At 43.5% G+C, this 14290-nt stretch overlaps 1 protein-coding gene across 2 annotated transcripts in view; it reads right to left on the bottom strand.

Annotated features, from left to right (window-relative positions):
* Positions 1 to 14290, bottom strand: part of SYNDIG1 (synapse differentiation inducing 1) — a 548904-nt gene that overhangs the window by 30140 nt on the left and 504474 nt on the right. Inside the window, exon 4 of one of the 2 annotated variants that reach the window (XM_077486218.1) lies at positions 6763 to 9561. The exons of the other annotated variant lie outside the window; for it this stretch is intronic. Within the exon in view, the coding sequence (XP_077342344.1) occupies positions 9490 to 9561 (72 nt within the window). The 3' untranslated portion in view covers positions 6763 to 9489. Of the gene's footprint in view, positions 1 to 6762; positions 9562 to 14290 lie in introns of those variants that run through there. 2 annotated transcript variants of the gene reach the window in all.

The raw sequence follows: 14290 nt of genomic DNA, 5'->3' as shown, positions 1-14290 counted from the left end.
TGATACTGGGGCAGGAACCGGGTCCCCAAACACTTTTTATGGAAATAACTTGCATATAAAATGAGCACTTTTGATTTTTCAAGTTCGTGTCCCATAGACTTTAACCGTGTTTTTTGCCTGTTTGCAAGTTCACATGTTCTGCTGCGAACCAAACCGGGGGGCGTTCAGCTCATCTCTAGATAAGCTTTAAAGAATCAACAAGATTCATGACTGTATCTCTGAGCTGTGGTTAGAATATGAACAGGTAGAGATTATCACTTCTCTACCTGTTAATATTCTAACCACAGCTCAGAAATACAGTCATGATTCTTGTTGATTATTTAAAGCTTGTCTAACCCCAAAAGCAAAAAGAAATAAACTTTGCAGTTTGCAAGTGGTTGCATTATATTTCTTTTTCAGGCTTTTACCCTTTATTTTCACCTAAAGTTTTCCTAATAACCTACTTTCTGGCCCCTTGTGGCAATGCATACTCCTTCACTGCATCTAATCTATAGATGGAGCCGTGTTTGCCACCTAGACCAGACTACAAATATGTCTCTCTTGGTTGATCAGCAAAGACCAACTGGTATATTCAGTGCATGGTATTAATCTGAGCATTGGTAAGCTGCAATACAATACATTTTTGTTTTCAGGTTTAGTTATCCTTTAATGTGATCAGTGATCTCAATTACCAATAGGGAGGTTCAGAAGGCAGGAGGTGGCTGGTCTGACTTTTATGCTGTGTACACACGAACAGAATTTCCGTCAGAAAAAGTCAGACGGGAGCTTTTCATTGTATATACCGATCGTGCGTATGCCCCATCGGACTTTTTACGTCGAAAATTCTGACGGACCTAGAAAGAGAACATGTTCTAAATTATTCCGTCGGACAATTCGATCTTGTGTGGGCTCCATCGGACCTTTGCTATCCAAAAATCCGGCGGACTTTAGAAATAGAACATGTTTTAAATTTTTCCACCGCAACTCCGCCGGACCGATTAATCCAATCGTGTGTATGCTAGTCCGACGCTAGGGCAGCTATTTGCTACTGGCTATGAACTTCCTTATTCTAGTCTGGTCATCACGTTCGAATCCTTCGGACTTTGGTGTGATTGTGTGTGGCCAAGTCCGTTCATTTGGGAAGTCCGTCGGAACTCCACCGAAAGTCCGTCGGAAAGACCGTCGGACCGAGTCCCTCAAAAAGTCCGGTCGTGTGTACGCGGCATAAGAGTCAGTACAATTTAAAGATGTAAGCATTTGGTAGAAAAGATTCTTATGTTATGAATGTCAGTTGTCAACAAAAGTCCCAGACACAAAGCAGACTCTATCATGCATATCAATAAACAAGCGCAGATTAATATTCTTTACGCAGGGTGGAACTGGTAATGAAAAAGACAGCTCTTGATGCACTTTCCTTGTTGAAATCTATTATAAATAAATAAGCTTTAATGTCACATAGGAAAATCTGTAGCACTGAGGTGACTAAGACACTTTAAAGAGCACATAAAAAATTCCATTAACATTATAACGCACAAAATATTTCATATTGCTTCTCAGCTGGCTTATTATTGTAATAAAATTTTAGATAACCAAGGCCACTGGGGACAATTAGGTCATTTCTGCTGCTGTCTTGTGCCAAATAATGCATCACAGTTTTGCAAAAACAGCGTTACTTTGCAAAAAGTATTACTTTCTGCAAAAAAAAAAAAGATACACTTAAACTTATTGGAGGGGGTAAAATACCCTACAGAATACAATTTTAAATATCCTAGCTGTCCTGTTATGGTAAGCCCCACACCCAGTATCTTCCCTTTTAGCCCGCTATGCCCGTGTTGTGCATATTGGAAAAGTTCAGTTTCAAGTCAAATGTGAAATCATCTTACGTATAAAAAACACAAGAACACTAGGGCTGCCAACCTCCCGCAACTTTTTTTACTGACAGAACATGCAAAATCTACTGACAGAGCACGTTTTTTTATAGAGAACCTGAAAAAATGATAGAGCTCATAAACAATCGATATTTTGACAATAGTAAATATAATCTGTAAACATTGACACTAGCCATAACAGGTAGTTGGCCTGGTTTATGTTTAAAAAGTCAACACAGCATGACAAATTATCAGCCACCCTGCTAAGATACAGTTGAAAAACAAGTTCTGTTATGCATGCCAAAGAGAGCAATGGGCATGACCAGATTGCATCCAATAGTGGGAGTGGCCTAAAAGAGAATGATTAAACAGACCCGCTCCCTGACCGCCTACCTCAAAATGAACATAGTAGCTGCTTGAGTGAGTACACATAGCTTCATAGTGTGGCAATTTTAACTCAAAATGTCAAGTTTCACAATCATCATCGCCTGTCAAACTTACCTTAAGGTAACTTAGCTCAGTGTTTCTCAACTCCAGTCCTCAAGGTGCCCCAACAGGTCATGTTTTCAAGATTTCCCTCAGATGAAACAGCTGTGGTATTTACTAAGGCAGTGAAACTGATCAAATCACCTGTGCAAAATAATGGAAAGCCTGAAAACATGACCTGTTGGGGCGCCTTGAGGACTGGAGTTGAGAAACACTGACTTAGCTTACCTTACAAGCTTGGTTTGTGGTTGTAACACAGAATTTCAATGCAAATATCCCATTTGGCTGAAAAAAAAACCACACTCAGAAAGCAGCGGTATCACTTCCTGTACTAAGTGGAAGGGTTTCAGGGGTGTGCTGCATACAGATTGAAGGATTCAGGGGCATACTGCATACAGAAGGCAGGCTTCAGGGGTGTGCTGCGTACAGAGTGCAGGATTTATAGGTCAACTGCGTACAAAGTGCAGAATTTATGGGTGAACTGTGTACAGAGTGCAGGATTTATGGGTGCACTGGGTACAAAGTTCAGAGTACAGGGGTGCTCCCTTTTCCCCCAAATCGCCCCCAGTACAGGGCTCTACTCCCACCCCCAAATCCCCCTTATTGACAGTACCTGATAGAGAACTGCAGCTGCAGAAGAGCCATAAAGGTTACGGTTGAGATCACTCCGCAGATGGAACTAGAGGAGCCGGATTGGCAAATGTGGCCACCTACTCCATCTGCCCCCAGCTCACACCTGGTTCTATTTTTAAATAAATCCCAACTGGCTCCAGACTCTCACTGGACAAGTGGCTGCTGGACTGATTTTTACTGACATAAAATTTATTTAACAGACATTTACTGACAGCTGTCAAAATCCCTGATTTTTTTATAAACTGTCAGTCAATTTACTGACAGTTGGCAACCCCGAAGCAAACAATGAGTAAATAACAAACATGGTAGGTCTTTTTCTTTGTTCTCATATCCCACCATTATGCCGCGTACACACGGTCAGATTTTCCGATCACGTGTACACAATATTGACACACAAAGTTCCACACATGCTCAGAATCAAGCAGAAGAGCCGCACTGGCTATGGAACTTTAATTTTTCTTGGCGCGTCGTACGTCACCGCGTTCTTGATTTTCTGAATTTCCGACAACATTGTGTGACCGTGTGTATGCAAGACAAGTTTGAGCCAACATCTGTCGGAAAAAATCCCATGGATTTTGTTGTCGGAATGTGTGATCGTGTGTACGCGGCATTACATTTCAATATTGGTCCTCCTTAGACATTAGGGCATGTTCTCTAAAGTCCCTTGTACAAGAACAGCTTTTTAAAATCATAATACATTATTATACAAGTCCAACACCATTTCAAAACTTTATCTTTAGTTTTGGATACAATGAGGGTTAGACCCTTTTTGATTTTTTATTGCTATTTGTGCTCCTGTTAGGTAAATTTTCCTTAATTTCTTAAATGTTTGAGGGCCTTACACAGAACAGGAAAGGGGGGATCTCTGGATCCCCCATCTCTGGACCCCTTTACATTACACAGCTCCTATACCTCTGGATCCCTTTACATTACACGGCCCCGTACCTCTGTGCCCCGGCAAATTACACAGCCCCCAGAGCTCTGGACCCCTACATGTTACACAGCCCCCCAGCTCTGGACCCCTGCACATTACACAGCCCCCTCAGAGCTTTAGACCTCTGCACATTACACAGCCCCCGGAGCTCTGGACCCCTGCACATTACACAGCCCCCCGGAGCTCTGGACCCCTGCATGTTACACAGCCCCTCAGCTCTGGACCCATGAACATTACACAACCCCCTCAGAGCTATGGACCCCTGCACATTGCACAGGCTCCCCCGGAGCTCTGGACCCCTGCACATTACACTGCCCCCTGGAGCTCTGGACCCCTGCATGTTACAAAGCCCCCCTGCTCTGGACACCTGCATGTTACACAGCCCCCCCAGCTCTGGACACTTGCATGTTACACAGCCCCCCAGCTCTGCCCTTCCTGCCTTACTCATGCAGAGGGGGAGACACAGCAGGAGACACAGCAGCGCAGAACAGATGTTGGGAACTGCTGGACCTAGAAAGTTAACTTCCATTCTAGTCCTCTATTAAGCACTGTTCTTCTGTCACTTTCTTTCTCCCCTGCTGTACAAGAGACAGTGTTTTCTGGCTCCTGCTCTGCTCTGCTGTGAGCGCCAAAGTCAATCTGATGGCTGGCCTTGGGTGTCAGCTAAATACTGGTACGGTCCACATCTGGCCCAGGCACCCAGTCACAGCTCACCTCTCTCTCCCTGCCCTGTCACAGCACCGCTGTGCTGCCTGAGCCTACCCCGCTGTCACGGCTTCATTTGCGGGGGGCGCCAGCCTGACATGGGCCGGACATTTAGGGGCGGTAGGCTGGGTGCGGCCCATGGACTGTAGGTTGCCAACCCCTGGTTTATATGGTTGTATCATGTAGTTGAAGACTGTTTGCCCAGATGCTGACCCTGACTGCGACCAAAACAAAGAGGGTGGTGGCAAAGGCATTGCTGGGAGGCATACTCTAAACCCTAGATAGGTAATGAATACCTGCACGTGTTACATTTACACACTATTTAATGTATATGCACATTGTTACATTTTTTTACTGATGCTGGGTCCACTTTACATCTCAAAATTTAATTTATCCTTTAGGCATAGGCAACATAATGAGTCTATCTAAATGTTTCTACTTAATAATAATAAATTGTGAGCAACATGTATGTGTAAGTTAAGTTATCTTTATAATGTTTGTTTTCTGCTAGGTATTTCTGTTATTGAATACTGACAAATGCAGTTTCTTTTTTGAAAATGGAATTCTGTGCTCAGCTCAGCTGTACACCACATTCACAATCGATGTTACAATGATGCAGTGACATGTAAATAACTATGGCATATAAGCAGCAATGTAAAGAAAAGACACCAGATCTTGGATGAGAAACAGGTTTATTTTTATTTTGTACAGTGTTTTACAATCGGACATTCACAATTCTATGCTTTAGGTTGTTCAAATAACACATCATTTTGAAGTTTTTTTTTTGTTTTTTTTTAGTCATATAATGATAAATTGCCTAAACAGTTTTCAGGCTCGCTTAAAGATTTAATCCATTGTCCAAGCAAATAACACAATTAATTTAAACATTGTGCTTAAAGCATATTTAAAAGAAAGACGTAATACAGGGTTTTAATATTGCATGAAGAACATATATTCATTATATCTGCTCACATTAAAAACGAAAATGAGCTCAGACTTAGTAAATGTTTTGAACAGAAGTTAAATGGTTTAAAAGTGTCACTATTATTATTATTATGTTTTTTCATGACCATTAACGTTATATTTAACATATTAAAAAAAAACAAAAACAAAGAATGAGATCTCTAGAAAAAAATATTTTCATACATATTATTAGTATTTTTATTATACAGGATTTATATAGCGCCAACAGTTTGATCAGCGATTTTCAACATGAGGGCAGACAATACAGTTACAATCCAATCCAATACAGGAGTAATATGTGCCCCAACATTTAATTTTCATCCAAAATAAAGTAGATCTGCAAGGCAATTCGTTATTTTAAATGTTTGGTAAAGTGTGTAAACAATTCCTGTACCTTAAATTAAAAGGAAGCTGAACAGGTAGTATACTAATCAGCACAATGTATGCTGTCAATAACATGAAATTATTTATGTCTGCTATCGTAAAATTATTTTTTTTCAGTTGATTTTGTGTTACTCTTAGGATGTATTGATTACATGTACTTTTGGCTACGGTCAAGGTAAAGCTGCAAAGTGCTCTATCTCTCTACAGTATGGGAACCATTTTGCAGACATTTTTTAATTAATCTGACCACAGCTTTTTGAAATCTTGTTACTGCACTTTGCATGTTGTCAATGATCTTTAACCACTACAATACAGGGCACTTTCACCCCCTTCCTTCCCAGCCCAATTTTCAGCTTTCAGCGCTCTAGCGCTTTCAGTGACAATTGCGCGGTCATGCTACACTGTACCCAAATGAAATTGTTATCATTTTGTTCGCACAAATAGAGCTTTATTTTGGTGTTATTTATTCACGACTCCGTTTTTTTTTTTTTGCGATATAAGCGCAAAAATAGCGGAAATTTGGAAAAAAAACAATATTTTCTTTTTTCTATTTGAAAAGAAATCCAATAAAATCAAATTTTGTCATAAATTTAAGCCAAAATGTATTCTGCTACATGTTTTTGGTAAAAAAAATTCCGTTAAGTGTATAATAATTGGTTTGTGTGATCACGGACATATGTACGCAAATGATCATGTACATATGTGTGCAGGTGATCACGTACATATGTGTGCAGATAATCATTGGGACATGTGATTTTAGTGGGACATATGTGGGGGACATGTTTTTATTATTAGGGACATGTGTTTTTATTATTTGGGGACATGTATGTTTTGGGGACATGTGTGTTTTGGGGACATATGTGGGGACTGTGTTTGTACTGTGTGGTGTGTTGTGTGTTTACACTACACTGATGATCAGTGAGTAAAAAGCTGTAAAAAGCAGCCCATACTCACTGATCATCAGCCGGCTGCAGTGTTCTGCTCTCCTCTCCTCAGCGGTGACTTCCGTGTGAGGAGAGGAGAGCCGATTGCCTAGCAACCGGCTGTTTGTTTACATCACATGACGGCCGTGATTGGACACGGCCGTCATGTGATCAGGATGGCCAATCACAGAGCCCTCCTGCCGATCTGAGATGTGCCGTGTCCGGGTGACACGAGCACATCGGGATCGCGCCGCTGCGCGAGCGCGCGCGCGCGATCCCGCTACTCCTGAAGGACGTTCCTGAACGGCCTGTCAGGAGTAGACGGCTCCCACCCGGCCGTATATATGCATTGGCCGGGTGGGAAGTGGTTAAATTGACCTCTGGAAAAATGTACCCCTCCCCCCCCAGATTGACCAGGCCATTTTTTGCAAAACCTTCCCTGTTACTTGTAACTGACACCTGTAACTTGTGTAACTGACAATTGCGCAGTCGTGCGACTGTGTACTCAAATAAAATGTATGTATTTTTTTTCCTGCAGAGCTTTTTTTTGGTGGTCTGTTAATCACCTCTGCATTTTAAATTTTTTGCACTATAAATACAAAAAAAAACCTACATATTTGACTTTTGGCCAAAAAAATATCCAATAAAAAAATGAAAATAATCAAATGTCTTTATTCATTTAGGCCAATGTGTATTCTACTACATATTTTTGTTAAAAAAAATCCAATAAAGCATATATATATTGATTGGTTTGCGCAAATGTAATAGAGTCTACAAACTATGGGATAAACTATGGGATATATTTATGGAATTTTTTTTTTTTTTTACAAGTAATGGCTGCGATCAACTTATAGCAGGACTGCAATATTGCGTCAGACAAGTTGGACACTAACTGACATTTTTTACACTTTTTGGGGACCAGTGTTACTAATACAGGGATCAGTGCTAAAAATATGCAAAAATTTGTACCGCCTTGCCGCTGTATATGTAAGTTTTACCGTCGGTAATCGGTTAACAGACAAATCTGAAAATAGATGTGCTAAGACGTACTTAAATATTACATAAAAATACAGGGAATACAAAACGGATACATAAAAGATCAAGCACTTGGACACAATAAAAAAAAATACCCAAGACTCTTTTCTTACAATTTTATAACGTCTCCATATGTGGCAACAGGTGCTGTACAATTGGTAATAGTGATATTATATACTACTGTATGTAATTCAGCATCAAATCAGTGACATGCTAGAGTATACTAAAGCAGATCTTCCCCTCAGTGAATTTCCCTAAACATTTTATACATTCCAATAACAAAATATTTTAATTTACTTTAGAGTTTATTAAATATTCCAGCTCCAACCTAGCATATTCACTGATTTTAAAGTATCCATATGAAATAGTTTTAATTACAGATACTTACTGGATTGCATTCAGTCTAAATGTACATATATACATTGAAAAAAATACATACATCAGCTGAATCCCTATGAATGTTTACTTGCTTTCTACAAAGTATAATAATAATAGGGATCACTATTGTAACTGAGACTATGCCTAAAGACTTGATGGTTCTCATGGTTCTTTACATTCCGATAACAAAATATTTAAATTTTATTTAGAGTTTAGTGAATATTCCAGCTCCCAACTGGCAAGTTCACAAATTTTAAAGTATCCATTTGAAATTTTTTAGACAGTTGCAGATAACTACTGGATTGCATTTAGTCTGAATTTACATAGGTATGTTAGGAAAAAATGCATACATCAGTTGAATACCTGTGAATGCCATCTACAAAGTAGAATGGTACTAAATATCATTATTGTAAATGAGGCTAAGCTTAAAGACTAGATGGTTCTCAAATGTTCTGATGCCCATTTCGGGAAGGAAGTCTGACTCCTTATAAAGCCTCTCCATGCTATTACTATGCTTACAAAGGCATAACCAATCACGACAAGCTTCTTTTTTTTTTTTTAATAAGCAGTGTGAAAACAAAGGCTTTTAGTGCTGATGTGCTGACAGCATTGTGAAACCAACTTAAAGTTATGATCCACCAGGTCCAAAGTCATACTTTGACACCACGTACTGTTCAGTATTGCACCGTTAAGAACATTGTAATGTGCCATAAGAACATTCACTTAGCTGATGTGACTCCATTAAAAAAGAGATTTGCTATGCGTTACTACACATCCTCACTGCTCTTTGCACTTTCTTATTGCATAAGCTTTTGTAAGCATTTATTTTGTGCTGAGAGTATATAATAAAAATTCAGCTTAATACTTCACCTGAAACAGGGTCAGACATTTCAGCATATCTATGGTATCAGGTATTTTGAAATCAACAGAATCTACGACTCTAAAGTTACTTGTACAAAATTTTTGTACAGTAATTCCTAGCATACTGTTTATAGATGAAGATGTGTCCTTGTCCACAAAATTCAACAGTGATGTAATCTCTGATGGAACCACATTATTTCAATTCTGGGATTTAGTTTCTGATAGTGCCTGTCTACTTTTACAACACAAAGCAATCCAGTGGGATGAAAAAACATGCACACATTAGGATAATGAGCAGAATCCCACCATGCAGTTCTAATGATCATGAACAGAGCTAGCTCTACACAATCAATAAGTTATTTTCTTTTTCTTGTTTCAGTAAGAGCATTTTTTCTGCCGATCCATCTTCTTTCTGTAAGAAAGAACAGAAAAAAAAATGCATGTGGGAGTTATATATTCAGTCATTATAACAATGTTTAATTTAGATTCCACTGCTTCACTAAATTTATGTTATCTGGTGCAACGTTTTACTTATCACGCAGTTGGAAATACTTAATTGCATTTTAAATACTGTTGGAAAATTGATAAGCTCAAATTTCTAAAATAAGAGAAATTATGAAAAAAGAATGTTTGAGTTATTTAAAGGAGAACTGTTTTTATTTTGGGGAATGGAGGATGATGCACCCTAAAGCCCAAATGAAGCTTCAGCCCTAATTGTTAAAATGTGCTCTTTATTGGGCTGTATATACAGTGCCTTGAAAAAGTATTCTTTCACATAAAAGGGATTTTATGTGGTAGACCAACACAAAGTTGCACATAATTGTGAAGTGGAAGGAAAATGATAAATGGTTTTCCAAAGTTTTTACAAAGAAATATGTGAAAAGTGTGGCGTGTATTGAACCCCCCTGAGTCAATACTTTGTAGAACTACCTTTCACTGCAATTACAGCTGCAAGTCCTTTTGGGTATGTCTCCACCAGCTTTGCACATCTAGAGAGTGACATTTTTGTCCACACTTCTTTGCAAAATAGCTCAAGCTCTGCCAGATTAGATGGAGAGTGTCTGTGAACAGCAATTTTGAAGTCTTGCCACAGATTCTCAATTGGATTCAGGTTTTCTTCTAAGATTGCCCTGTATTTGGCTCCATTCATCTTCCCATCAGCTCTGATCAGCTTCCCTGTCCCTGCTGAAGAAATCATCCCCGATACATGATGCTGCCACCGCCATGATTCCCAGTGGGAAAGCTGTGTTCAGGGTGATGTGCAGGGTTAGGCCGCGTACACACGGGCGGACTGTTCGCCCAACCTTGTCCGCTGAACAGTGTTTGGGCGGACAGTCCGCTCGTGTGTGGGCTTTCAGCGGACAGTTTCAGCGGACAGTTGGACGGACAAAGTCTTTCGGAAATTCCGAAAAACTGTCCGCTGAAACTGTGTTTGAGCGAACAGTCCGCCCGTGTGTGGGCTTGTCCGCTGTACTTTCGAAATGAGCGGACTGTTCCCGCTCGGAAAGTCCGCCCATTTCGAGCGCGTGTACAGGTAGGCGGGGCCCGCGAAGGAGACGTCGCGGGCTCCGCCGCCTGGAATGGGCTTAAAGGGGAACCCCAACGCCGAAAAAAATCGGCGTGGGGGTTCCCCCCAAGTCCACACCAGACCCTTGTCCGAGCACGCTACCCGGCCGGCCAGGAAAGGGGGGCGAGCGAGCGCGCCCCCCCTCCTGAGCCGTACCAGGCCGCGTGCCCTCAACATGGGGGGTGCCTTGGGGAAGGGGGGGCCGCGCGGCCCCCCCACCCCAAAGCACCTTGTCCCCATGTTGATGAGGACAAGGGCCTCTTCCCGACAACCCTGGCCGTTGGTTGTCGGGGTCTGCGGGCGGGGGGCTTATCGGAATCCGGGAGCCCCCTTTAAGAAGGGGGCCCCCGGATACCGGCCCCCCACCCTATGTGAATGAGTATGGGGTACAATGTACCCCTACCCATTCACCTGTGAAATAAAGTACAAATAAAAACACAACACAGGGGGAAAAAATATTTTATTGCACAGCCGGGGGTCTTCCGTCTTCGGGGGTCTTCTCGCCGGACTCCTCCGCTATGTGTGTGTAGCTCTTTTGCCAGCGGAGGAGTCCGGCTTTCTTCCTCCCCGCCGCCGGCCTCTTCTCCCGACTTCGGGGGTCTTGTCCCCCTCTTCGGTTCTTCTGCCGGGCCACCGCGCCTGGTCCGGTGGCCCGGTCTTCTGTCGCCGTCTTCCGTTCTTCTGTCGCCGCCTTCGGTTCTTCTGCCGGGCCACCGCGCCTTCTTGTAGCTCTTTTACAGGCGGTGGCCCGGTCTTCTGTCGCCGCCGCCGCCTTCCGTTCGTGTTCTTCTTCTTGTTCTTCTCCAGGCGATGTTGACACGTCGCTCTCTCCGGCCGGAATGCCAGAGCCGCCCTGCGCTGTGACTTATATAGTGACAATGGGGCGGGGTCACATGGTATATGTCACATGGGTTGATGTCACATGGTGACCCCGCCCCCTTACGATGTCATAGTCCCCATGTGACATCAACCCATGTGACCAACCCATGTGACATATACCATGTGACCCCGCCCCATTGTCACTATATAAGTGACCGCACAGCGCGTCCCCGGCATTCCGGCCGGAGAGCTCGTCGAGTCAACATCTCCAGGAGAAGAACAAGAAGAACAAGAAGAAGAACACGAACGGAAGGCGGCGACGGCGACAGAAGACCGGGCCACCGCCTGTAAAAGAGCTACAAGAAGGCGCGGTGGCCCGGCAGAAGAACCGAAGGCGGCGACAGAAGAACGGAAGACGGCGACAGAAGACCGGGCCACCGGACCAGGCGCGGTGGCCCGGCAGAAGAACCGAAGAGGGGGACAAGACCCCCGAAGTCGGGAGAAGAGGCCGGCGGCGGGGAGGAAGAAAGCCGGACTCCTCCGCTGGCAAAAGAGCTACACACACATAGCGGAGGAGTCCGGCGAGAAGACCCCCGAAGACGGAAGACCCCCGGCTGTGCAATAAAATATTTTTTCCCCCTGTGTTGTGTTTTTATTTGTACTTTATTTCACAGGTGAATGGGTAGGGGTACATTGTACCCCATACTCATTCACATAGGGTGGGGGGCCGGTATCCGGGGGCCCCCTTCTTAAAGGGGGCTCCCGGATTCCGATAAGCCCCCCGCCCGCAGACCCCGACAACCAACGGCCAGGGTTGTCGGGAAGAGGCCCTTGTCCTCATCAACATGGGGACAAGGTGCTTTGGGGTGGGGGGGCCGCGCGGCCCCCCTTTCCCCAAGGCACCCCCCCATGTTGAGGGCACGCGGCCTGGTACGGCTCAGGAGGGGGGGCGCGCTCGCTCGCCCCCCTTTCCTGGCCGGCCGGGTAGCGTGCTCGGACAAGGGTCTGGTGTGGACTTGGGGGGAACCCCCACGCCGATTTTTTTTGGCGTTGGGGTTCCCCTTTAAGCCCATTCCAGGCGGCGGAGCCCGCGACGTCTCCTTCGCGGGCCCCGCCTACCTGTACACGCGCTCGAAATGGGCGGATTTGCCTCCGCCTTACGTGGGCGAGTCCGTTCATTTCAAAAGTTGAGCGAACTGTTTGCCCAACCTTGTTCGTCAAACAGTCCGCTCGTGTGTGGGCAAGTCCGCTCATGCAAATTTTGAGCGGACTGTTTGACAAACTGTTTGCCGAACAAGGTTGGGCGAACAGTCCGCGCGTGTGTACGCGGCCTTAGTTTTCCACAGCACATAGCATTTTGTTTTTTAGGCCAAAAAGTTCAATTGTGGTCTCATCTGACCAGAGCACCTTTTTCTACATGTTTGCTGTGTCCCCCACATGGCTTCTTGCAAACTGCAAACAGGACTTCTTATGGTTTTCTTTCAACAATGGCTTTCTTCTCGCCATTCTTCCATAAAGGCCAGATTTGTGGAGTGCACGACTAATGGTTGTCCTGTGAACAGATTCTCCCACCTAAGCTGTGGATCTCTGCAGCTCCTCCAGAGTTACCATGGGCCTCTTGGCTGCTTCTCTGATTAATGCTCTGCTTGCCAGGCCTGTCAGTTTAGGTGGACAGCCATGTGTTGGTAGGTTTGCAGTTATGCCCTGGATTAAAAAATACTCCTTGAGATGTCCAAAGCTTGGGATAATTTTTATAACCTAACCCTGCTTTAAACTTCTCCACAACGTTTTTTTCTGACCTCTCTGGTGTGTTCCTTGGCCTTCATGGGGCTGTTTATTCACTAAGGTTCTCTAACAAACCTCTGAGGGTTTCACAGAACAGCTGTATTTTACTGAGATTAAACTATGCATAGGTGGACTTGATTTACCAACTAGGTGACTCCTCAAGGCTAAGATTTTAGTTAGGGGTATCAGAGTTAGGGGTATCAGATTAAAGGGGGCTGAATACAAATGCATGCCACAATTTTCAGATATTATTTGTAAAAAACTTTGAAAGCCATTTATCATTTTCTTTCCACGTCACAATTATGTGCCACTTTGTGTTGTTCTATCACATAAAATACCAATGAAATACATTTACGTTTTTGGTTGTAACATGACAAAATGTTGAAAATTTTAAGGGGTATGAACACTTTTTCAAGGCACTGTACTCTCCTCAACAAGTTTTGCTGATTGGAGAGCTGTAGAACTGTTACATTCACCTCTCCAGGGATTTGGTTTCAATTTTTCTCCTTGGTGGACATCCACCTGCAATTTTGGGTTTCAGGAGACAGCTCTCCTGGTTGCTGCAGTCCTCAGTGCCTGTCTTCTGGGACTCCAGTGTCCCCTGTGTGCTTCTGTGTCTCCAGTGACTCCCATATCTCCAGTTAAACCTGCACAATCCTGTGTCTAAAGTGATTCCTGTGTTTCTCCAGTGCCCTCAACTCCAAATATACACCTATATACCCCTGCATCTCCAAGTGTGCCCTTGTGTACCACACAGCCTCCAGCATGCCCTACAGTTGTCTGACCTGCTCTGTGTCAGTACCCTCTGCTGCCTATCCACCTTCAGGCACACTGGACTATCTCTCTCTCCATGGATACCGATCCCTGTCTGTGCATAGTACAAGTAGAGGACATCTACTGAGGCCAGACTGCAAATTATGAAAGAAAAAGGTAAATAGTTACTATTTTGCTATATTACTATGTGTAGTGG

Source organism: Lithobates pipiens, unplaced genomic scaffold (genome assembly GCF_037356315.1).
Source record: "Lithobates pipiens isolate NorthernLeopardFrog02 unplaced genomic scaffold, aLitPip1_a1.2 Scaffold_18, whole genome shotgun sequence".
Taxonomy (NCBI): domain Eukaryota; kingdom Metazoa; phylum Chordata; class Amphibia; order Anura; family Ranidae; genus Lithobates; species Lithobates pipiens.
This window is presented reverse-complemented; position numbering and strand designations above follow the sequence as displayed.